We start from the raw sequence: 26,371 nt of genomic DNA, 5'->3' as shown, positions 1-26,371 counted from the left end.
TTGAAAAAATAAGTGTATTTTTTAAGGCTGTCAGTGGGTTAAAAACTAGAAAGAATAAACAACACATATGATACAATGTAAAGAGCATTCAAGTGCAGTTTGTGATCAATTGATCATGTTGCAGTAAAAGGATTGACAAAAAGTAGAATATCTGGACACATTATGGTAATGAGAAATTTGTGCTGAAATGTATCTAGTCAACATGAATATAACGTTGCAGTTCAAATTTGCAATAATGTCATTATTCTATCCCATATGTAAGCTATATTTTATTATATATTACCTTACTGTATTGGCAAGAACCTGGCGATACGATACATATCACGAAAGATAAGTCACCGTGCAATATATTTTCCTACAATACATATAACGATATATTGCAATACTTTTTAAAATTTGAAAAGAAAATAGAGCTGAAAATACAACTTGCTATGGACCATTTGGGGTATTTTTTATCATCCCACATACCAGTAGACACCATTATAGTTTTAATACCAATAAAAAGTTCCCATTATAGGGCTAACCATTAAATCAATGACATTTTCTACTGTGTTTTGGGCAAGATTGCACAGTTTTTTTCAGCAGGGTTGTTTTCATAGCTTTGTCAGTTTTTTTGCAAACTTTAAATAGCATTTTAGGAGACAGAATATAGAAATACGTGCAGTTATTGTTTGCCAGATGAGCATAAGCATAAGGATAGTCTTGTTTTTCCCGCAGTAACATTGCCATTGTCAGTTGATCTAAAAAAAGCTCTGTGCCATTGCTCCACATATAGATAGATAGATAGATAGATAGATAGATAGATAGATAGATGTAGATATATTTTGTTGTTTTGTTTTTTCTTTATTTCTGCAACATTGTAAAAATGCTTTGTATAAATTGAATTGGACTTTCAAATAAATGCATTTTTCATTGTGGGACAAACCGTCCTGGACATAAATCTGTTTTTTTTATTCATCCTGATGTGAGAATGTGACAGTAAATGCCTGTTTTTATTTGTTGTGCTTTGCACATGCCAACAGTTTTACAACCAAGCATGTGTTTTATATCTTCAGACAGCTGATCAGAATTGGAAGCCCTGTCTGCTGGATGAGAAAGCCAAACTGTTTTTTAAGGTAAGAATTTAAGGTTTTTATTTCAGCATCACCGTGCGTCACGGTGATGTCATGTACTGATTTTGGTGTTCCTTCATTCAGCTCGTGCGCTTGGACAATCTGTTTGCTTATTGGAACGTGAATTCAGAGCTCTATTCCAACCACAATCCTGAGGAAGCTCTGGTGAGTCTTTAAGTCAAGAAATCCTCAAACTTTCTATGACAGAAAAGAATATTGTCCATTTCACGGTCGGATTGTTTGTCTTTCATAGCGACAACTAAAGCACAGCGTTGCCGTCAAGAACACCATCCCTCAGGATTATCATTTCAGTGAGCGGCTCTTTCACAAACTCAGAATGTTTTTTTAGAGTGTCTGTTAAATACCAACTACGCTTGTTTTCATTTCACTTCATTAGTCTTTCGTCCAATATCTGCAAATGCCAAGCTACGGATGAATCCTCGCTCAGATGTGGATTTCTCCTCACCGAAAGTGGATCTAGTGGTCAACCTGCCAGAGGTGGCAGTCGAGCTCAGCCGGCCACAGGTGTTTAGCAAAAAGACAATACATATAAAAACGTCACTGATTTTGTTTCTGAAAAATGCTCGATAACATTATTTTGCTATATTATTGATATTTCAAGGAAAATAACATTTTAGTACAATATCGAATGGAATGAGTAAGCTATGGGATAAATGGAAACTAGGTTGAATGTAAACTATTCTGTATTTCTAGTATGTCAGCATTCTGGAGCTATTGGGTTCAGTGGATATGATGACCCGGAACCTTCCATACAGGAAGTTTCGGCCAAATGTGCCTGTTCACACCAATGCTCCTCAATGGTAAGAACATTTGTTTGTGGTTTCTGTTAATTTCCTTTATAACAGTGGATCCTTTTTCACTTCAAGGCCCCCCATTGTCCACAACAATATTTGAAGACCCCTCACTCACAATTTCTACTCGTGAAATAAAATATTCTAGAGCGCAACTTCAAAGATGGATATTCTTATAAAAATAACCACACACTTGATTAGTTTGATTTTGAAGCTTATTTTTTATCATTCGTCTTATTTTGAGGCCCCTTTCAAAGTTTGTGGAGACCCCTAGAGGAGCCCTGCTTCCTAATTAAGAAACACTGCTCTATAGTTATTTATTCATGAACTCCTGTATTTTGTTTTTGTGCTCATAATAGGTGGCGTTATGTGATCACAGGGGTTTTGGAGGTGAACATCAAGCCCAGCCTTCACATGTGGTCATGGAAAAACATCCGTTGCCATAGGCAACTCGTGAAAAAGTACAGAGAGCTCTATAAGAACAAGATCACCAGCAAGAAACCTGCAGATGCTCTTCTGAAAAAGCTGGAGGTCGGTTTGTACCAAGAATGCACAGTGATGTTTTTGTTATTAATCATTCGACAATGAAAATTCTGTCGTAATACTCCCATCTTTTATCCATGGACAGTTTTTAATGTAATGGAAGTAAATTAATAGTGGGACTTTAAAATAGTAAAATTCACCATAAAGTTGTCACTTCAAATGAGAACTAATTAAGTCTGAACTTTTCAGTGAACCAGTCGATCCAGTACACTAGACTGATCTGAATAATTCATTCATGAATAAGACCCATCCTGTTTTTGAATTTACTGCATTGACATAGTCAGGGGGAAATTCACGCAAAAATGTAAATCTTGTCATCATTTACTCCGCGTCAAGTTGTTCCAAATCTGTATACATTTCTTTGTTCTGCAGATTTCACTAACCTTATTACTTAAAAATTGTTGAAGCCATGTTTTAGACTTATCCTCACTACTGCCACTGCTTTCTATTTAATCTATCAGGAAACTGAACGAACTCTTGATATATTCAACATCACGATGGCAAGGCAGCAGGCCGAGATGGAGGTGAAGTGACTTCACACATTAACACTGTACAATATTTTTTTTATGTAGATCAGTTCGATATATTGCCTCTTTTCCTTAATGTGGTGTGGGCCATAGTTTACATCACTGGAAATATGTGCATGCAACTAGCAATTTATTTAGAAGCATTTTCTAAATGCATGAATGTAAACATAGCATCAATATATACAATCCCAAAGGCTTTAGTTTTGTGTTTTTTAATTTAAATATTTGTAGGGTTAAAACCATCTGTTGTGTATTTGGTGCTATAGGCTTCAAAAGCAGGACTACGAATATATCGTCCTGGAGTGAAGGTGGAAGAAGAGCAGTCCGAGGGCTGGTTTGGCTGGATGTGGAGCTGGTCTGGAGACGGCGGTGCACCAAGCAAAGATGTTAAAACAGGAGGTTTGTCTCTGTTCCCTCACAGCTCAGTCACAACTAAGCTCTCGGGAGATTTCTGTGAAATTTTTGTGCCCTTTTGCCCTTAGAGCTGTTTAGTTCTGTGATGTTTTCAGGTATTAATAAGCATGGGTGTGCATCACAAGTAACAGTACATCACAAAATCGACTGTTTAAAGGGATATTTCAACCTAAAATTAAAATTCTGTCATTACTTATCTTCATGTTGTTGCAAATCTGTATACATTTCTTTGTTCTGATGAACACAGAGAAAGATATTTGGAAGAAAATTGTAACCGGACAGATTTTGCCCCCAATGACTACCATACTAGGAAAAAATACAATGGTAGTCAAAAGTGCCTCATAACATTCTTCAAAATGTCTTCTTTTGTGTTAAACCATTATTTTCCCTACTATGGTAGTTAAGGGGGGTAACAAATATCTTTCTCTGAGTTCATCAGAACAAAGAAATGTATACAGATTTGGAACAACTCGAAGGTGAGTAAATGATGACAGAATTTTCATTTTTTGGATGAAGTATCCCTTTAATTGGACGGCGATTCATTTTGCATTAAATATTGCAATGGAACAGTGAAAGTGAAAGAGACATATGTACAAAATAAAGATATTTGTATTGGAACCCTCCCTCAACTTTATTATTTTTCAGGTTTTGATGAGCTGATGTCGCCAGCAGAAAAATCCAAACTATACGCTGCCATAGGATACAGCGAGACAGCCATCAATCCCAATCTGCCCAAAAATGTAAGTGACTGTCAATCATAACGCATGGAAATGGTACCAGATAGACATCTGGCAGCAGTCAATAGCTCTTATACTTATACTAATGTAAATCTAAAAGTAGACAAACTGGGTTGTGCAGTCCATAAATGATTTATCTCTCTCTTCCTTGTTTAACTCAAGTTGACTGTTATGTGTTTGCAGTTTGAGAACATGAAGATACATTTTCAGCTGCTCAACCTGTCGCTGTCTATCAAAGAGAGCCGTGAGAAGCCAGAGATTATCAAACTCTCCGTCATTGATCTTATAGCCATGTTCACGCAGAGACCTGCCGCTCAAGCAATAAAGTAATGTGTTCTCTTCTCTACCAACCCTCTCTTTGTTAACCATCTGTTAAAGTGTAACATCTTTACTTCTGGGTTATTGCCATTATAAATGGTTAACTGTCTCTAAACGCTGCCACAGTGTATAGTTTACCCAGACATGTTAGTCATCCGTATTCTCATCCGACAGGCTTAAAGGGGTCATATGGAGCGAATACATGTTTTTCTGTGTCTTTGGTGTGTTATAAGTTGCCCATGCATGTATTAGACACTTAAAATTGCAAAAATGTAAGTGTCGGAACAAAAGATGCATTCTATCTAAAAGCGAATGCTCACCCAGACCTGCCTGAAACGCCTTGTGTAAACACACCCCCACAAATCAGATCGTGATATGACTTGACTAAGACCGCCCAAATGTATACGCAAGTAAGGTGGACGTACCTGGCAGTACAATTGCTTTGGAACCTGATGTTCCAAATACGGTAAGAGACATTACATTTTTGTCACGCTTGCAGTACTCGACCAATCACTACGCACTGGTTATCTGACCAATCATACCACACCTCGCTTTCCAGAGCGATGAGATTTGTAAAAAAAACATTGCGCTTCAGAGAGGCGGAGGAAAGAGGAGATACAAACATGTATGTATGTGGAAAATACAGCGTTTTCATACGACCCCTTTAAAGGTGCAGTGTGTTATATTTAGGAGGATCCCTTTTTGGGGGGTTTTGTTTGACTTTAAAAACCCATAAACTTACACTTAAAAATTACACCATAAAAGAAGTTCTTAGGACACAATACTGGACATCTTGATGAACAACTGTATTGTAGGTTTTCATTGTATATAAAATAATGGCAAGGACATACTTTACTTTACAAATCAGCTTAATACATTTTCATTCTACTGTATGAATCTATGTCTGTCAGGATCTCTGCCCAGCTGTCATCGTTTGAAGTGTCCGGTCTTCCTCGAGGCCAGAAGCCCCCCATTCTATTGTCACCGCGCCGTGGGGTCGGGGAGAATAACAAGGCTCTTCTGAATCTCATGTTTGAGACCAACCCGCTAGACGGACTCGCAGACCAGAAAATACGCATAGAGTCTCAGCCACTTGAGATAATCTACGATGCTGTAAGTTTATTTTATAAACTGTATAACTTTGTGTCGCAATGGAGATATACTGTAGGAAGGTAGATCTTCGCAAGCAGAACTGAGCTTTCCCACATCAACTCATGAATGGAAAGTAAAGTGTGTGTTGGCTGTGTGTTCTCTTTGCAGATGACAGTGAACAGTATGTCAGCTTTCTTCATGCCTCCAAAAGACCTGCAACTGGATGAACTGACCAATGCCACGCTCATGAAGCTCGAGCAGTTCAGAGACAGGACATCCACAGGTGTGTTTGTACATTGTGACTGTAGGGACTGAAGTAGTCCCAACCTAACTAAGCACTTCTATTGACTGATATGTAGTATAAATGATAGGGCTGTCAAATGATTAATCACATCCAAAATAAAAGTTTGTTTTAACGTAATATATGTCTGTTGTCTATGCATGTTAATTTTGCATTTATAACAAATACGCATACATGCATGTAGAAAAAATATTAAACATATTTTTTTAAGAAAATGTTCAAATAAAAAAAATTATAAACTTAATTTCTTTTTAAATTCATGGTAAATATAAATAAATGTATCTTAAAATGACCTAAATATATATATGTGTATGTGTTTTAAATGCCAAATTATTATTCACAGTACAGAGCCCATATTATGTAAACACAGACCTTTATTGTGGATGTAATTAATTGCGATAAATCGTTTGGAGCCCCAATAAATAAGTCAATTCAGGAGCTGCGTTTGACTGTCTGGCTTTATGTTTTTCATTTTGAATGTCAAGTTGTATGAATAGCAGTTTGAGCACATCTGAGGAAGAACTTGAGTCATTGAATCTAACAAAGTTCTGTTCATGGCATTGAACAAATATTATATATTTTTAGATAGCTTTTCACACAGCTGTCTTATCGGTTTCTTTTGCTGAGTTTGTTGGTATAAGTTGTAAGTTAGTTACTTTGAAATGGGGGAAAACTTCCAGGTCTAAAAACATTACCAGATTTTCTTAAAATTTGTTATTCACAATAAACCATTTAAAAGACTTTATGCAGATTGTAATACTGTCTTTCCTGTGAGTTCTGACAGAAACTGTGCTGTTTACTGTATACAGGACTTATGTACATCATTGAAACTCAGAAGGTTCTCGATCTGAACATCGACCTCATGGCTTCATATGTCATTGTACCAGAGAACGGCTTTTATGACCCCAAACACAACCTTGCTATTCTTGACTTGGGTCATTTTCAGGTAAAAAAAGCATCTCACCACTTTAGTTCTGCATATGTTAAAGTGTATGAAATTTAGTGACATGAGCTGCGTCTGATTTCGCTCACTTGTTCACTCATGCACTATTCCCTATATAGCGAATGCTAAATAGTCCACTATTGCCGCTGTTCCACCGAGCAGTACGGTTTGGTATGGTACGCTTCGTTACGGGTAACCAATTATCAGGATTGTGTTTCCACTAACAACAGGTAGGCTTGGTGTAACCCGGAAAGTAGCAATTGACTTCATTCTCATGCAACAAAGCAATCTGTAAATGACAATGGCGCTTCCTGTGTTGTCGTTCCCCCAAAGAGTATAGATACCAAGAGGCGCGACTCTGGTGCTTTTTTGAGAGAAAACAGCGCGGCTGCCATTTTGGGGTGAAAATGCTATCTGACATGGTTTTTGTCGTCATATATTATCAGCATTCAGGTTGTATTTCAACTTTAATGTTTTATTCTTTAAAAAAGCTGGTGAGATTGCCATCGCCAACAAAGAAAGCAGAGTCGCTTTCACCCCAAAATGGCAGAAACGCAGGGCGCAGGTGTTGCAATGGAACGTTCTATTGAGTTTCACCTCTTGTTATCTTTACTCTTTGGTTCCCCTTGTAGTACTCGCAAGTGTAAACCAATACCAGACTAATACAATTCACAGTGGAAACAGAAGAAATTGCGTACCGTAGTGAACCATACCACTCAGGAGAAACGAGGCATTTATGGGGAAGATGTGAATGAAAATGAGTGAACAATCTCGGACACTGACGTAATATTCCTGCGTCTGACAGTATTGGACATTCGTCATAAAGCTTGTATTACACATGTGTGGACTGTTTTGTAAAATAATAAAGTAAATTTTTACATTATTTGTTGTGATATAGAGGGCTATTAGTTTTTCTAAAGAGAACATAAGAAATGTTTGCCACGTTTATCTACTATGAAATGTATTATTTTTAATACAATGACTTATTATATATTAAAATTAAAACACTGCTATATATTCATTTAGTCTGTTTATTCTCAAAAAGTTGAAAATAACTGTCATCGAGAACAAACACGAGTGTATAAACTCATTAACTGTCACTCTCCTCCAGCTCATTCTAATCAGACAGTTGATTAGCATTGTATCATGGGAAATATGAGTGAGCAATTGTGCATCGAATGTACACTCAAAATCAGAATGCATTGTGCGTATAAATTAGTGAATTGCCGTTTTGTGTTTGTATTGTGTGTAGATGTCGAGTCAGAGCAAAGCTGGACTGCCTCAGTTGTCTGCGAACAGCAGCACATTAGAGGACATCATGTCCAGAGCGTATGACAGTTTTGACATCCAGCTGAGCAGCTTACAGTTCCTCTACACGAAAGCAGGTGCGTACTGCGTAGACGCACATTAAAGATATACTTTTATAATCATATACCTGTACTCCCTTATTTATTGAGTTTAGTCGCTTTGGATAACAGCATATGTTAAATACATGAACGCAAATTCAGGTGGTGACTGGAAGAGAGCTCGTCCGCTGAGGCAGTCGTCATTTCACATCCTGGAGCCTGTTGACCTGAAGGTGGTCTTCAGTCGAGCTATGGTGGTGACAGACTCCAGAATGCCCAAGTCTGTAAAAGTCTCACTTTTGGAGTTAGTTTCGTCTGATCCGTTAAGATTATGTTGTTTAATGTTTTTGTATGTGTGTGTTTAGGTTTAAGATTTTCGGTGAGCTCCCTCTGCTGTCTCTGCGTATCTCGGATGATAAAGTGCGTGGCGTCCTGGCATTGCTCAGCAGCATTCCTCTTCCAGAGAGCCGCCCCGCCCCTCAGACTAAAGCACCACAGGTTACACCCAAGGTACAGTTTATCAAACAATGCATGTTTTTTTAAGGGTGTGTGTTTCTTCCTGGAGAAACATTTATTTACACAGACATTTGTGAGATTTCTGGGTCTTTTATTTAAGAAATAGACGCAAGAGCATTGAGCAAAAGGTTCAATTGTGTGAAATGTGTGAAAGTTTTTACTCTTTTATAAAATGTAAATGAGCTGATATATTCAAGAGCTCGTATCTGCTATTTTTCTTTCTTATGGGTAGAGGGCTGTGAAGGAAGCCCAACAAACTTAGTTCTGCGTAACTGTCAGTGACGTTGTTTAATAAAAGCGTGAGATGTGCAGAGATAACTGAAATTAAATGATATTGTTGAAATTCTACTTAATTGAACTTAAAGGTACAGTTCACCCAAAGATCTATATTCCGTCATCATTTACTCACCCTCCAGTTGTTCCTGTAGGAATGTATTTTCTTTGATGTAAACAGAGAAAGATATTTGGAAGAATGCTTGTTACCAAACCATTCTTGGCCACCATTGACTACGATAGAACAAAGAAGTATACAGAGCATTTTTTCCTACTGTTGAACACAAAAGAAAATATTTTGAAGAATGTAGTACAGCAAACAGTTCTTGGGCACTTTTGACTACTATTTAATTTTTTTCTACTATGGTATTCTGTTGTGTCCCGAAACAAGCATCCGTCCAAATATCTTTCTCTATGTTCATCGGAAAAAATACATTTATACAGATTTGGAACAGTTGATGGTGATTTGTGATTTTTGGGTGAACTGTCCCTTTAATATTATGTTGAGCAAAAGTTTCAGATTTTACATACATTTGCCTTGTGTTTTTTCAATGTTTCAGTGTTCATTAGCTGAAAAATAACCTTTGAAGATGATCTATCTATGATCTAACAATAATATCTTTATCGTTATAGTTTTATATGCATGCCACAACTTCATAGTTTTTTTTTGTGCATTCATTACTCTAGAAAACATTTGGCCAAACATGAGGTTTAAATGCAGCTCCACCAGAATGATTTGTTGCTATTTAAAGGGGTGACTTATCTGTGTGTGTGCAATTATATTTTTGCTTTCTTTAGGTGTCCAAGCGAGGGAACACGCCTCAGCTCACCCCTAGAAGACCAGCGATAGATGACCTGCGTGCATCCATCATATATGGCTCTGGTCAGACACACACACTCATTACATATAGCACTCATAAAAACACCCTGATTGGGTTAAATGTGTTTCAAATAGGGTTCCGTACTTTACTCTCTGTGTAATAAAAATCATTTATTTGGGTGAATAAATAGTCCAAGCCTCTCAATTTCAACATTTTGTTGAAATTTTACACAAAAGAAATAAAGACTATAGAAATAACTACAGCATTTTTATTACTATCAGCTTATTCTGTTTCCTCATCACACACATAATCATTTACTTATGCAGTGTGATAATTTACCTAAACCTTAAGGCCTCCACCATTAACAGACCATTAGATAATATAGAAAAACAAAACTTGAAAAGTCTACACATTTTTTTTTAACAGCATAATTACTGAAAACAACAGATTGATTTGTAATAAGGTTTTTAACAGAGATACTGAAAGAATTACGTAAGGGATAAATAATAGATTAAAGGATTTTAATGCAGTTGTGGAGGCGAAGAGTTGCCTCCGCGAAGTACATTATAGTACTTTAATGCCATAGATTATCCCGCTTATACCATGGTTATTTGCCAAGTTAAAGCTTTTATGGATGTTTATAGTGCCATTTTAGATCAAACAGGTGAAAATTACGGTTATTTTGTCAGTTAATTTGAAATGTAATCAAACTGACTGGAGCTGCCCGTGCGTTAAACGCTTTTAATGCACACCTTCCAGCCAATCAGAATCCAGTATTCAAACAGACCATGGTATTAATATATATATATATATATATATATATATATATATATATATATATATAAATATATATATACTGTTGATCATACAATAATCCATAATGTAAATGTGCATCAGTCTCCTGCCGGACAGAAAACTCAAAGCTCCTTAACAAACTTAAATGTTCAGCGCAGTGTTATGTGTATGCGTGCTGACTGCGTCTGAGCCAGAGTGTTAGCTTAATTATTATTTATGCTTTGTGTGAAGGAAAATGATCTCTGTCTCTATCGTAGCTGCTCTTGCGCAACACCTGATGCATTCTCAGGTACTGAAATTTGGCACCGATTGATTTAATGTGAATCGAAACTCTGTAGTACTGACGTAATTCGGTCGGTGCCCTTACAGCGATAACGAGCACTTTTGTGACATGAAATGAATGTTTTTAAAATGATTTTTGTGGTAGGAAAACTTTAACTGGATAAATGTTACTGCCGTTGCTTACTAAGCAGCCTCCTATCGGCTGAAAATGCAATTGTAACTTTGGTGTTCGGGCAGGTACAAGCCCCGCTTATCCCCTGCTTTACGGCATACGTCATTCTGGGAGAAGTTAGCCAACAGCAAACAATAAAATGAAACGATCTAGTTCAACACCAGTCTCCAAACCATCACCATGGCAGAGCCAGCAAATAAAACAAAAAGGAAAAGAGATTGATCGGACTTTATTTATATTTAATTTATAACCGTAAGGTAGACTACAGATAATGTAATGTTGCTGGGTCTCAATAGCTTATGTAGCATGATCATGCCTCATCACAAATTTAGTGTTACGCTTGTAAATGATGACTACCAAACCTCAATAGATGTTTTAGGGTCCAAAGTTGCTTATTCCTTAGTTCATGCACGTAGACTAATGTTATCTGTATTTATAGATACTGTGCTAGGCACTATTCCCATAGCGAGTTGAGTGTAAATTATTGATTGCACCAATTACTTAAAGCACAACGCCTGGTCATAAGTGTGTTTCCCAAAATATAACTACAGAAAATGATTTGGATTGGTTACTAAACACATGTGTTTTGGGTGACTGCAAATGTGTTATGTAGCTAACGTTAGCAAGTTGGCTGCTTTGTAGCTAGCACACTATGCGCTAAGGGCTAACAACCAACTGCCACCTCAGAATCTAGTTTGAACTATTAATATAGCCCAGTAATATAACCCACGAGAGTCAAAAGAGTGCTTAAGTACATGCACAGTTCATGAAGTGACATGATGTGACAGCCGTTTCTGCCTAGTCAACAAATTCATGTGTATTGCGCTCTCCACACGGAAGCTTATACAGCAGCAATATTTAGGACATTTATAACAGACAATTGCGCTTATCAACCAATGGGGAACCATAAACCAAAACGGCTCCTTGTCGCTTTAAATGTACGGAGTCCGGTACCCACCCCTAGATTCAAAGATACTGAAGTTAGACCTGTTCAACAGACCACACGAGGAATAAACCGAAAATTGTGATTGTGTAATGTAAAGCCAATATTTATTTGTTTCTGTCAGATGAGGAATTGTTCTTCGACGCCCCCAGTTCACCAGTAGAAGATTTGCCGTTCTTTGAGGCTTCATCTGACTACCTGCAGGGGTCGGCCTCTGGAAAGAGACCCTCTATGGTGCTGAAGGATCCCATGAAGAATATGACAGAGTTCCTCTTGTTATTTGAGATCAATAAGGTCTGCCACAGCCCAAAGTTTAGGGGTCATATCAAATCTTTCATTTCACTCAAGTGACAGTTGTTCTCTGTGTTATCACCTCTAGCTTTCTGTTCAGCTTTGTCGCTTGTCCAAGGCACAGGAAGTGAGCGTTCTCCATCTGTTCATTGACGGTTTAGGGACGGAACTGAAACTCCGTACCTTTGATATGTCATCGAACACTTTTCTACGCGAAATCTGTCTCGAGTGTTCAGAGTACTTGGGTAAGTTTGTTATGCACTTGTTGCAATGCATTCTGGGTTTTTCTTAAATGTCCAGTGTATGAATATTACTGGCATCCAGGTCACTCTGTGCCTCCCTGTACCGTTCGAAGCACTATGGTGGCTGACCGAGGACTAAGATGTTGTCATGTTGTTGCTTCTTTTCGAAGAAGATAATATATTTACAAAACGCATTCTGTCGAGTAGTTTGTCCCTTTAGGGCAGTGGTTCTCAACCGGTGGGGCGCAAATTTTGAACAAATTTGATTGGTTTGTGGTAGGGCTGCACGATTAATCAAAAACATTTTTTTATCTCGATTCATACATAAATGCGATCTAATTTCTTAAGGACGGCAATTCACTTCCTTGTATTTCCCGCATTTAGATCACTCACGTATTGGTCACACTCACACAGTCTAAAACAAAACAATGTTAATTCACCAATCAGGTCAAAGATAGCAAATGAGTAAGATCCTTCCCTCCTCTCTCATTTACTTCGTTACGCGCTATCACTCACATGACGTGTTATTTATTAGGAGGCAGAGCTAACGGTTGCAGTCACAGAGCTAACGGTTGCAGTCAGCTTACTTTGTGGATTTGGAGCGGAAAATTTGGAGCGGTAAAAAGAGGAAATGGACACCAGTGTGGAAAATCCTGTTGACGACGAAGCATCAGTATTAGAACCGAAAAAAAAGCATTGTATTCCACCGTGTGGAACTTTTTCGGGTTTAAACCTGACGACGATGCACAAGAAGTCATCATTTGTAAGCATGGCTTTGGCATCGTCACAGCACCGCAAGGTAACACAACAAATCTATATAACCACCTCAAACGTCAACACAAAATACAGCACGAGTTAGCAATGAGAGACAAGGGAGCTAAATCTAAAAATGCTGGCAACCAGACGACACAAACGTCCATAACTCAGACATTACACGGTGCATCGCCATACCCTTTAAGTTTCCAGCGGCACAAAGATATAACAAACGCCATCGCTTATCACCTAGCTAAAGACATGGCTCCAATCAACACAGTTACAAGCGAGGGATTCAAGGCAATGATAAAGACTATTGATAAGCGCTACTCTCTGCCCTCTCGCAACTATTTTTCGTCTGTTGCATTGCCAAATCTATACACCCAGTGTAGAATGACAGTCGAGAAAGAACTGCAAGATATGCAGAACTTCGCCGCAACAGCAGACCTATGGTCAAGCCGAACTATGGAGCCGTATTTAAGCCTGACAGTGCATTACATAACATAAATTAATACTCTTCCCCTTTTTATTTTTAACAGCTTAAGTTATTTACTTATGGTCCAAAAGCACAGTTTCCTTTGTTATTTTTGTTTATTATTGTTAACATTCTTCTCTTATTTATGTTCATCAGCTTAAGCAAATTTATTCACAGTTAAAAAAAGGAGAAAAAAAAGGAGAGACAATTTTTGTTACTTTTTGAACTTAATAATAACTAAATGTACTATGTTCAATTTTTTACCTGAGTTCAATTAAAGTTTTGGTTGAAAAAACGAGAATCGTGTGAGAGAATCGTGATCTCAATTCCCATGAAGAAAAATAGTGATTTGCATTTTAGTGAGAATCGTGCAGCCCTAGTTTGTGGGTAGTGAGCGCAAATGCAGGAGATAAGCGGTTTTATTAAGCGAGTCATTGAGTCGTTCATTCAAACGATTCGTTCAAACGGCCGATTCATCAAGAATGAGACAGATGTTTGTGGATGGGTCATTGAATCTTTGACTCAACTGATGCGTTCAAAACACGGAATCATTCAAAAGGCTATTGAGTGTTGCTGTGAGATGCGCAATGCTGTGATCTTTGTTTGGATCGGCACCTTTTTCCCCCACTTCAAGCACTGATTATAACACAAACAAATCATCCTCCTGGCAACTTTTTTTTGTCAAAAGCGACAAATCCAGCAACTTTTACTGGTGTTTTTGGAGACTTTTGTGGTGTTCGGAGACTCGAAAGCACGAATCACTCTGCAGCTAGGCCTCTTGTGCACAACGAGCAGCGGGTGCTGCCGTGAGCCCCTCTCCCGTCCAAAAGCACTCACAGGCGGTCAGTCTCTCAGTAGCCTCACGCAGCAGTCAGAGCAGAGAGGAGACACACACCCCTCCGCGTCCAGGCTGCAAATTAATCGCGTATGCGCATGGCCGCAGCCGTTCCCGCCCTGGCTTACAGAGCGGTGTGTGAATGTAAATGTTCACTCACTCTCACACAAAAATAAATCACTGCATTTAAATTGACTCACGACATAGCTCTCCATTCACTCTAGTCTAATCTTTGCCAAGTTCGCTTGTGCCAGCTCTCGCTAGTCTGTTATCAATCTCGATTTACATAGGCCTTTACTACAAAACCCAAACAGTCTTTTTAAAGACTAAACCCACAAACATTCTTGTTAAAGATTAGATCAAATCATAGCCCTTGCCAGTAATTTTTTTAGCTAAAACTACCCACGCGACTAAGACACACACTACAATCGTTAAGTTTTAAAATAAAATCGGAATTGTCTGCAGAATAATTAATTTGTTCGTTTAATTAAAGATCGTGCCTCATGTTGTGTTTAGACCAAACGCGAATGGCGCTTCAAGCGCGAGTGATTTACATGTTAAGTCAATGCAAAGACGCGCGAATGAGGCGGCGCGAATTGCACGAATGACGCAAATCGCACGAATGACGAGTTGAAAAATCTGAACTTTGGCGAAAATTCACGCCGCGTTAACCAATCAGTAGCTTGCTCTAGCAGTCAGGTGATTATGATGTTGCGAGGAGAGGCAGAAATCCCAAACAACAATGGAGGAAAAATCATCGTTGCTGTATGTGGATACCTGGAGCTGTACGATACATCTTACTTTTATCGAAACAGAAATAAAAAGAATCTTGCTTGGAAGAAAGTGAGTGAGGAGGTCGGACAATCTGGCAAGTTGTCAAAAACGATCTTTACACAATTTAAGCAATATATATATATATATATATATATGGGACTGAAGCCGCCTGGCAGACGCCCCTCCCATGACGCAAATTCGCGTCTGCAACAAAGTGAATTTGACGCGCTAATGAAGCGAATTTGACGTTCGAATGAAGCGAATTTACATAGTCATGACACTTGTATATTATATTGCATTTCTGTCGATGTATCCTCCGTGAAAATACACACTGGACCCTTAAGTTGCAAATGATACATGCAAAGATGCCAAATAAGACCACAGCTAATTTTTTTACTTTAACTGTACGAAGATTCTGAGGAAAAGAAGGTTCACCTCATCACAACGTTCGACAACACTGAAGAGGATCTCCTCACGCTGGAATACATCAAGGTAAATTTACATTGTTACTTTTAAGTGACACTTTCTCTTGGGTTCAGGAATGCATGATATGCAATGTCACACTGATCTTCTGTTTTCTTTAAGGCGGACAAAAATGCCCCTGATTTCAAAACTGCCTATGATAACACAGAGCAACTAATCAAGGTAAACTCCTTTAAAGCCTCTTAACAGCCATCATATCACGTTCAGGTTGATGAAAATTTGATCCCAACTGAAAATGTTGAGTTGAATTCTTAGAGCCTTAATGCATTACATGATGTGTATCAGGTGAATTTCTCCTCGCTGGATATACACCTGCACACCGAGGCACTTCTCAATTCAATGAACTTCCTAAACAACCTCCTGCCACCTCTCAAGAAAGAGACACAAGAGGAGCAGCCTGTCCTTCCAAAGGAGGAAGAGGAGGAGGAAGTAGAGGAGGCTAAAATAGACGAGTCTGCTGTCACGAAAAAATCTGGTATCCTCGATTTTACTGTATGATCATGCTTATGTGCATTTGATTTTCTTTCGTTTTGTAATACTGTCATTATTTAATTTAGCCAATAAGAAGTCAAAGTATGAGGATGTGGTGAATTTGCACATCCGAGCAGATCTAAACTGTTTGAAGGTCTTCATAAGAGGAGAGAAAGCCAGAATCTCTGAGATCTGCATTGAGGGTAATACATGATTCTTTCGAAAATCCCAGATTTAGAGACAAACAGTTTGTTAATGTATGTGTTGTATGTTAAATGATGTGTTCTGTCACCAGGACTGGTTTCTCAAGTTCAGATGATGAAGAAGTCGGTGGAGATTCTGGCTAACCTGAAGAACATTGTAATTCTGGATTGTGACAAAGAGGCTCTGTACAAAAAGGTAGTGCACAATGGCCACTTGTACTTATCACACTTTATAGTTTAAAACAAAACTTTGATCACTGAAAATATTGTTCGAAAATTTTGAGAAAGGTTTATTAAAGTAATCATGATACTGTGCAGGCAGTGTCCATTGCAGACAAAGAGGTGTTTGATTTTCGCATGGTGAACCATGTGGACGCAACAGAGGGAGATGCATACACGGACATGCACATTGTGGATACTAGTGTAACACTAACTGTGGGCTGCATACAAGTCATTTTCCTCAACAAGTTTTTGTCTTCGATACTGGTGAGTGTTTCTAGTTTAGAAATGCTAGAGCATGCTAGAGCATTTATTTAGCAGAGCAAAATCGTGTGTTCGGTTTCTGAGGAACACACTTATATCACCGATTTCTATCACACAGAGATTAGTTAAATAATAATAATGTATGTATGATACCTCTAAGGTATATATTAGAAAGTGAAGTGGGCCTCAGACTAAACCTTGGGGGACACACGTGATATTAAAACCTCATTAATAAAAAAAATTGCCAATATTTGAGTAATTAGGGTTGTATTTTTGAGCTTTGCCACAACATAGGTGTATTTTGATTTGATTTAATCCAGGCTATTTTTACATCCATTTTAATTTCACTCATGGTCGCCCTCTCTCTCTCTTCTCCTCTCCTTCACATTCAGGCATTCGTTAATAATTTTCAAGAGGCCAAAAACGCTTTGGCAGAAGTAACAGCTCAGGCAGCAGAGAAGGCAGCTTCAGGGGTGCTGGAGCTGGCAGAGAGAAGCACACGGATTTCTCTCTATGTGGACATCAAAGCTCCGGTTGTCTTTCTCCCACAATCCTCTGTTTCACACAATGTCATTGTGGCAGATCTCGGTTTAGTGACTGTTAAGAACCACTTTAAGATCGTCTCCTCTCCGACACACAATAAGATCCCACCTGTGGTAGATATCATGGCTGTGGGGCTGAGTGATCTTAAAATGTACAGGTTAGAAGACCATTTGTCATGCCTTTTCGTCTTTTTGAAACACATGGTTTGCTTTTTTTATATTTACCTTGTTTTACTCATTTTATTGTTTATTGCATTTTTCTCAGGACCACATTCACTGATGGAAAATTTAAGGGTGAGATTCAACTGCTCAAACCAGTTAATATGGACCTTTCAATCAAACGCAATCTATCCGCCTCTTGGTATCATAGCATCCCTGACATACAGATCAATGCACATCTTAAACCAATGAGTGTGAGTGTTTTTATTTTCATTTAGGACAGTGAGTGTTTTTATTTGTGTTAGAATTTAATACGTGGTCTAATTGTTGTGAATTTGTTTGTTGTAGCTGATCCTGAGTCAGGAGGATCTGACTATAGTTTTGAAAACTCTGAGTGAAAATCTGTCTGAGACTTCAGATGTTCCTCAAGTTCCATCAAGCTCTGAGAAAGCAGACACGGTGTCTACCAAAGATTCTCCGAGCTCTGGGGGTAAAACACATACACACACACTTAGTTCATAATTTAAAGCATCTGTACCAATCGCGCTTCTCATATTAATCTTGAGTACCTATACAGTAGTATTGCATAATTCGTATGTTTGAAGAGTATTTAGATTGATCACATTTATAAAAGGTAGATACAGCTGTATGATTATTTCCGAAAACATACGGCATGTGCAGGGGGGAGAAGTAGGCTGAACTAAAGCACATGTGCACCCATTGCCAACAAAGCACAGACATCAGTTTCACTCACCGCATCCGGTTCATGTCCGGCTTCTTTTAGCGCTGGGACATCTCCATATATCAGTTTCTCACGATCTCCAAATCCAGCATTATATCCACTGTTTATATAACATTCATCACCCAAATGCAGTAAACAAACAAAAACATGAACATCTGAAGTCAAATGCATGACACACCGTTGCACCACCCCTTTAATTGTATTTCAACAAATTCAATAATACATTTCATAATAAAGATATGTTTACCTAATTATCCAAACTTGTGATGTGTTCGAATGTATGAAAATGAAACGATATAGAAAGCCTTTGAAATTCTAAAATGTATACGTACTTCAAACTACTGTTTCAAAATAACCAGTACATCTGTTAATTTACAGGTCAGCACCCACATCTTTTGACGTTTTTTATTCTTTATGTTGTTGTAGGGAACACGGTTGTGATAGCGGCAGTGGTGGAGGGTCAGAAAACAGGCAAACTGAAGAACACTCTGAAAGTGGATTTCAAGTTTGATTCCATGACCTTGGTCCTCTACAGCCCAAATACCAATGAGGTACCAAAATCATAAAGTATAATAAAAACATGCTTTTAATAAGACATTTATGATATTTTTGTTGGTGTTCTTGTGTAGATCTGCATGCCAGACTCGCGTGACCAGAGCTTGAGGTTGGCAGAGTTCACGCTGGGCACCATCTCCACCGCAGTGCACATGTATTCTGACAGCTCAATGAAAGCTTCTATCAAACTCACGAACTGCCTGCTGGACGATAAGAGACAGAGAGTGAAAATGATCACATCCAGGTCTATTATTATTATTTGTTTATTATTAATCGTCTATTACGATATCACATTATCGTTCAGATAGTAAGAGTTTTCTCTCGTCTCACATCTAATGCTTCTTTAGGATGATGGCCATGCATCAGGGCAGGGAAGATAACGTTATGGTGGACATAAAGTACAGGCAAGGCCGGGACGGCACCGTTCTGGACACAGTGATTCAGGACTTTTACCTGTGCGCCAGCATGGAGTTTCTCCTCACGGTAGCTGATATCTTTCTTAAAGCTATGGCAGATGGCTTCTCTGGTCCTCCGAAGAGCAATAAACAGCCAGCCAGTTCTTCTAAAGACACAGGTTAGACATTTACTCGCATTTTGCAACAAACTATTCATCTGCTGTTTTATTGATTTCTCTCGCTCTGTTAGCAGTTCCTGCTCAGCCGGTGGTGGCCAAGACTGAGATGAACGTTGTGGTGAAGAATCCTGAAATAATTTTTGTGGCCGACCTAACACGCGCCGATGCCCCGGCTCTCGTCGTCACGACGCAGTGCGAGCTGACCATGAAGAACGATCCCAGCGGACAGTCCTTGACGGCGGCCGTCTCGGATCTAAAGGTGGTGGCGTGTCCGTTCTGAGGGAGAAGCGAGAAAACAACGTGACGACGGTGCTTCAGCCCTGTCAGGTGTTCTTTCAGAGCAACCAATCACCTAGTCAACCTCAAACCATCGAACTGTCCATCAGCTCCCTCACGCTCAAGGTGAGACTTCGGTTTAACTTATTATTCAGGCATGGATGTGGTATTGCTGTTTATTTCATATGTAAAAACGTAATAAGTCATAACCGAGATTATTCACATATTTAAGCATATTTAAGCGTCACAAAACCTCCCCTTTCAGCTACATTTTGCCTCACTGTCATTTTTGAAAAATGCAAATAAAATGGGCGTGAACGCTGTCAGAAGAAGAGCCATTAAAAACCGGTGAAGGTTCCAGCATGGGATACGGGTGCTCCAATCACAAGGCGCTTTCATGAATAATTAGGAGAAATGTCTTCTCATTGGTCATGAAAACATAGTCTCATGAATAATAATGAGACACAATGCGTCATCGATGTACATAGCCACATCACATCCTTTGACGTTGGCCAGATAAGGATTTTAAACCCAAAATGCAAAAATAGCGCATAAAAGCTAGAATATACAGCTAACATTGTTTTCTATGATGTGCAACACAACCAACTTTGTTTATATCTAAATAAATGTTGTTTTGTGTTTTGTGGCTCTTTAAAGCCCCAATAGCAAAAACATTTACGACATTTAAAATGCTTCAAAATGATTAAATGAATGAATGATTTATTTCTTATTATTTGTTTTCCAGTACAAATATCTAATCATTCTAAATAAGTTAAAAGTTAACTTAAGGAAAACAAACTTAATTCAAAAGGAAAGCTAGATTTTTCTTACTCTATTGTCTGTTATTTTATCTTGTTTAAAGCAAAAATGCACAGTTATTATATTATTTTTTCAAGCCTTATGTCATTTTGTTTCTAAAGTATGAATGTTTAGATATTTGTACAAGAAAATTATTTTACATTTTGATTTAATTTTGATTTAAGTTAAAAATGAGTTTATTTGCAAAAACTCTTTAAATCACTTTTAATTGTTATCATGTTTTTATTCTGTTAGTAAGCTGTATTTTTCTGTATCATTACTTAATATTATTATTATATAAATGGAATGCACGATACAAAACAAATCGATTTTGCAAATAAACTCTTCAAATATACATTTTTGTTTATTTTTATTTTTTTGCAGTGCATTTTCTGTCTCGTCTGATTATCATCTGTCAAAGATTAAAATCCCTAACATCTCATTTCCACCTCCCAAAGGTGTCTCCCATCATCATAAACACCGTCATCACCATTCAGTCAGCGCTGAGCCCTGCACCCGAGACCCCGGAGGAGCTGGAGAGCCCCGTGCAACACGATCTGTGGGAACGTCGGAACCTGCGAGACCTGAAGCTCTGGTTCCTGGAGGAGGAAGGAGAGGAAGACACCCAGTCTGTAGTTCCTCTCATTCCACAGGGAGAATCTCTCAAAATGAGCATCCAGTCCATCTGTGTAACGCTGGAGGCTGGGGTGGGTCATCGCACCGTGCCCATGCTCCTGGCCAAATCCTCGTTTCACGGAGACGTGAAGAACTGGACTACACTCATTAACCTCCACTGTCACCTGGACCTGGAGGTCAGATCATTATATGAAACGCTGTTTACACTTTTCTCTCTTTAAAATCCCAAATTTAACCCTGTGATTATGATACATTTCAGCAGGACATATCAAAAAACTTTTGTATCAATTTATTTCTTTATTTTCAAATAACCAAAATCCTTGTTGTTTGGTTGTGGAGCTGTAAGGTCTCAAACTTTAATTTCGTAGATATGTTTATTTTTTCCCTGTAGGTTAATTATTATAATGAGATGATGGGTTTATGGGAGCCACTTTTGGAGCCACTGGATGATGAAGCCAAAGATGGTTTTAGACCCTGGACACTGGCGCTTAAGGTTACGCTTCATTCAACACTTCAGATAAATGCTTCTCAATGTTTCTATTGTTATTAACTCCTCATTTAAAATACAGATGAAGAAGAAACCAGTAGCGACCTCCGGGGTGTCTGATGAGGTGGACGGCAGCGTGCCTGATTATAAAACCGTAATCAGCTTTACAAGCAAAGACCAGCTCAACATCACTCTCTCCAAGTGTGGCCTACACATGCTCAGTAATCTGGGGACGGTAAGAAATCGTAGCATGTTGAGGTTGTTGACAATTGCCATCCCTCTCTCGCTGGAATAAAAGCATGTATGTTCACTCGCAGGCGTTTGCAGAAGCTGCCAAGCAGACTGCTGGGTGCATTCAGACCGACCAAGCTCCGTTTGTGGTGAAGAATCGTTTGGGTTTGGCGGTGTCTGTGCAGCACAGCGAGGTGTTTACACCTATCGGTAAAGAGTCTAAACAGCGTGTCGTGGAGCTCCAAGATGGAGAGAATCTAAATATGGACTACACAGCGGAGTCCAGCGACCAGTTCTCTGCCATGACCAGCCTCAGCACCAAAAACTACATAAAACCCAGTAAGATCTCTCACACAGATACATGTACCAACTAATTCGTTTAGTTTATAACTTTTGTATTTGTTAAAATTAGTTTATGCTTTAGGTAACATGATGAATATGGTTTTTTACATTTGTTTATATTATATTGAAGGGACAGTTCACCCAAAAATGAACATTCTGTCATCATTTATTCACCTTCAAGTTGTTCACAAACTGTATAAAATTCATTGTTCTGCTGAACACAAATATATGGAAGGACATGGGAAACCTAAAAGTTCAGGGGCACCATTGACCACCATAGTAGTTTTTTCTTCCTATGGTAGTCAATGGTGTCCCACAACTGTGTTGTTACACACATTCTTTCAAATATCTTTTGCTGTGTTCATGCGAGCAGAACTAAACGTAAACAGGTTTGGAACAACTGGGGGGTTTTTCCTTTTTTAGCGTTTCTTTAATATTCTATAAGTAAATAATAAAGAAAGAACCAATGTCATTAAAAGGGCAATTCCATGAAATTGGCACCTTATTATGAAAAAATAGTTTTTCCCAAATGTTTTGCTGTTCTTACAGCACATATATCAACATTTGGTTTTTCTGATACCCATGTGAGTTCTCTTAAAGTTTTTAAAGCATTTGTTTTATTTTAAAAACATGATTTTTCATAGTCAGTTAAGTGCCATTTTCAGGACCGTCACATCCATAACAGTACATACATATTCCTAATTAATGGACACATGAACAAAAATTGAAAAATTGAAAAACTTTTTCATGTTCTATAAAGAGGCATCCCTTCTCCATGTGTTGGGTATTATTGCTTTAGGTTTGTGCATTTTAATTCACAGAAATCCTACAAAGTTTGTTGTCTCCCAAAAAAACGTTAACTTTTCCTCACATGCATAATGCAGGTCTATAACCCTTTTTAAAAATAGAAAACTTGTGCGTAGACTGATATTTTTCTAATGTTTAGACTCAACAATAGTTTAGAAAAATATAAACAAGTGGTTCAGTATATTGTAAACAAAACATTCTCCTGAGTTTTTTTATTTCACATCCATAACACAAAATGTCACATTTATAATGCTGCAATTGCCCAACATTGTTTTAGATTCTAAAATACAACATTTAATAATCACTATTACCGTCCTACCGTCACTTTTATATTTTTATTACCTCATATTGGGATTAGAAAAAGCATATTAGCAGTTAAAAAACTATCCAGATTACACTACCAGCCACAATTACAAACCATTATGGCAGCAAAATTTGATCAGGCAAGCCCCAGTCGATTTCAGCATTTTAAAATGTAATTGATAGTTTAAAAGAGTTCAATTGTACAAGGTTTCCAAAAAATATATTTTTCCAGCTCCTGTTGGCCACACTGCACCGAGTGTCATCCCACTGATCAAAACCGGGCAAGGGATGTACAGCGTCATGCACTTTGACTCGGGTGTCACACGCTTCTTTGTCTGTCAGATTTACACCGTGGAGGGCAGCAAATATGTCAAGATCCGCTCTCCATTCCAGGTAGGTGTTTTAATAGACACATTTTAATTTTAACAAGAAACAGAATCTCAATATACACATTGTAAAGAATTAAACGCAACCGGCTGTTCAATTTTTTTGTGTTTTATGTATTGAATTAATGTATTGGCCAAGTTCACCTATTTTAAAGGAGCAATGGTGAAATTTTAGCAACATCTAGTGGTGAGGCTGCGAATTGCAACCAACAGCTCTGTCTTCCCTTCAGCACTACGGTGACTGACACAGAATTGAGCTGTCATTGTGTTTTCGCTTCTTTGCCGAAGGAGATAACTTCGTTACAACTTGGCTCTGTCCGTTTAGGGCTACTGTAGAAAAAACATAACGCTTCATTATGTAAGGTCTTTATACACCTCTGAAGACACAGTTCAGTATATTTTACTGCATTTATATCAATAGAGACTCCAAAATCTACACACTGGACCTTTAACTGGTTGAGTCTCTCGATTTGACTAAATAAAACAATCCTTTGAACACTGAAGTCTACCTCAAAAGACTCAAACGTCAAGACTGAAAAGACAAACCTAAATAATGGAGACAATCAACAGACATCTTTCTGTAAACAAAGAACCCTAAATACAACAAGGCACTTCGACAACAACATCAGCATTGATAAAGTCAGCAAACACTAAAACAAGCATCTTTTGTGTCTATTGTTGTGTTTGTAGTTCATAAAGTAAAAGATGTACATAAAATATAAAAAACATATATTACCATGATTTCAAACTGTTGTGTGATGTAAAGTTGTTTGTACAGATTACATGGTTTGTCAAGTTGTACACTTGACTATGTGTGTCCGGTCAGCAAAATAATCTTTGCTAGCAACATGTGTGTGCTAATCTAATTAATTATACACAAAATAATAAACTGTATATGTAAGGACCACTGATCCTTATAAATGATGTCATTACACTGAAGCTACGCCATGTTAGTATGCCCAAACAATCTATTAAATTAAAAGGCAGTTATCACATAAAACAATAATTTACCAGTCCCTGTTTCTATATCTTAAGCCTCACAGTATATTCTTACAACAAATGTCTTAAGCCTGTAAATGCTTATTTATATAAAGTCGGAAATTTGCCCGTCTTAGAGACACCTCAACACATGACAAATTTGCTAATTCTAAATTCAGATAAAACAGGCCCTATATGTTGTTTAAGTCATGAAGCTTTATTTCTAAACAATTACACAAGTGCCATTACAACAGTGTACAAAACACATTCACCTTCTATACATTGATTTTCTATTTGTCGCTATTTTGCCCAAAATAAACATAACAAAAGTAAAAAACATCACAAGTAACAATTCATTTAAACACACATGTGAACTAAAAATGTATTGTGCGCCTAATAAGCTGAAGAACGGGTTATTTAAACATTCATCTTGACCGTACGTCGATGTGATGTGTCAGTTGGGCATACCAAGATGGTGGCGCCATTGCTTACGGTGGTTTTACCTCCTGCCCATGGTTTATCGTTCTAGGCGCAATCCAGTCAGTTATATAGATCAGTGGTAAGGGCACAGATTTAACAATGAAATGGTTCCCCTTTAGGTGTCATGCAATATATAATATGTGTTTTGTTGTTGACAGATTGATCGATTGTGATGACAAATCTTTTGCATTGATTTTGTAGATCATCAATCATTTCTCAGTGCCGTTCCGGGTTTATGAGGGTTCTGTGTGTCTGGGCACTTCTCTGCCTAAGGATGAGTTCTGTGTCCCACTGGGTTCCTACAGGTCAGTAATAACATGTTAGCACTGCGTTTGCATCTCTCGCCATGCAAGGGGATGCTTTTCTCAGTGAGAACTAAACTATAGAGAACTATAGTCCAAGTCATTCAAAGTAAAGTAGTATATACTTGTTTCTCATGTGAAACATGAGTGGATTTGTGAATATCGGCTGTGGTCTGTTCCTCACACATATCTATGTTATGGACACAAGTCATGTGAACTACAGTTCCAAACAATATATTCATAATAAATTTGCACTTTTTTTGTCTAATAGAGCAGAGCTTAGCTTGCAGCCTGCACTGGAAGGAGAGGAAGAGTACAACCGCTCGGAGGGCTTCACTTACAATGAGGTGATTCAGCAACCCAGAGAGTGTTTGCAGAAAACTTGCTATCATCACGAAGACAGGACTCAGATGATGAAGGTCAACATGATTCCTCTTCCAGACGCTGTGATGTCACACAGCACCGAGGAGGGGTTTGACAAGCCCTTCGTTCTGCACCTGTGGCCCACCGTCCTCCTCCGCAACCTTCTGCCGTTCCCCATCACCTTCAACTTAAAGGTAGACATCTTACACCAGGGATAGTCAACCGGCGGCCCGCGGGCCAAATGCGGCCATGCCAATCATCTTAACCTGCCCCACCCAAAAATGTCAAATAGGTGGAAACACTTTAAGAACGCTGTGTTTTGAGAAAGCACGTCCTGAGACTCCACATTTTTGAAAGTCCAAAACGCTGCTACATTCAATACAAGAGTTATTCCATCGGCTCATGACGATATATTGAAGTCTCAAAGCGTTTTGATTGGTCTGTTCAAGAAAC

At 38.3% G+C, this 26,371-nt stretch overlaps 1 protein-coding gene across 1 annotated transcript in view; it reads left to right on the top strand.

Moving 5' to 3' along the window:
• vps13a (vacuolar protein sorting 13 homolog A) overlaps window positions 1-26,371 on the top strand; it is a 50,389-nt gene that overhangs the window by 4,785 nt on the left and 19,233 nt on the right. The window contains 40 exon segments of the mRNA XM_056773154.1: window positions 1,056-1,115; window positions 1,197-1,277; window positions 1,366-1,423; window positions 1,510-1,637; window positions 1,827-1,933; window positions 2,284-2,455; window positions 2,929-2,991; window positions 3,261-3,393; window positions 4,054-4,148; window positions 4,329-4,471; window positions 5,375-5,576; window positions 5,724-5,838; window positions 6,666-6,802; window positions 8,052-8,184; window positions 8,308-8,425; window positions 8,511-8,655; window positions 9,733-9,817; window positions 12,072-12,241; window positions 12,327-12,483; window positions 15,730-15,809; window positions 15,903-15,962; window positions 16,086-16,275; window positions 16,358-16,474; window positions 16,567-16,670; window positions 16,793-16,960; window positions 17,350-17,657; window positions 17,765-17,912; window positions 18,007-18,148; window positions 18,827-18,951; window positions 19,030-19,199; window positions 19,303-19,529; window positions 19,601-19,804; window positions 19,807-19,931; window positions 21,062-21,415; window positions 21,631-21,732; window positions 21,809-21,961; window positions 22,044-22,296; window positions 23,642-23,802; window positions 25,455-25,558; window positions 25,827-26,112. Coding sequence (XP_056629132.1) covers window positions 1,056-1,115; window positions 1,197-1,277; window positions 1,366-1,423; window positions 1,510-1,637; window positions 1,827-1,933; window positions 2,284-2,455; window positions 2,929-2,991; window positions 3,261-3,393; window positions 4,054-4,148; window positions 4,329-4,471; window positions 5,375-5,576; window positions 5,724-5,838; window positions 6,666-6,802; window positions 8,052-8,184; window positions 8,308-8,425; window positions 8,511-8,655; window positions 9,733-9,817; window positions 12,072-12,241; window positions 12,327-12,483; window positions 15,730-15,809; window positions 15,903-15,962; window positions 16,086-16,275; window positions 16,358-16,474; window positions 16,567-16,670; window positions 16,793-16,960; window positions 17,350-17,657; window positions 17,765-17,912; window positions 18,007-18,148; window positions 18,827-18,951; window positions 19,030-19,199; window positions 19,303-19,529; window positions 19,601-19,804; window positions 19,807-19,931; window positions 21,062-21,415; window positions 21,631-21,732; window positions 21,809-21,961; window positions 22,044-22,296; window positions 23,642-23,802; window positions 25,455-25,558; window positions 25,827-26,112 — 5,883 coding nt within the window.

This window comes from Triplophysa dalaica, chromosome 18 (genome assembly GCF_015846415.1).
Source record: "Triplophysa dalaica isolate WHDGS20190420 chromosome 18, ASM1584641v1, whole genome shotgun sequence".
Classification (NCBI taxonomy): domain Eukaryota; kingdom Metazoa; phylum Chordata; class Actinopteri; order Cypriniformes; family Nemacheilidae; genus Triplophysa; species Triplophysa dalaica.
This window is presented reverse-complemented; position numbering and strand designations above follow the sequence as displayed.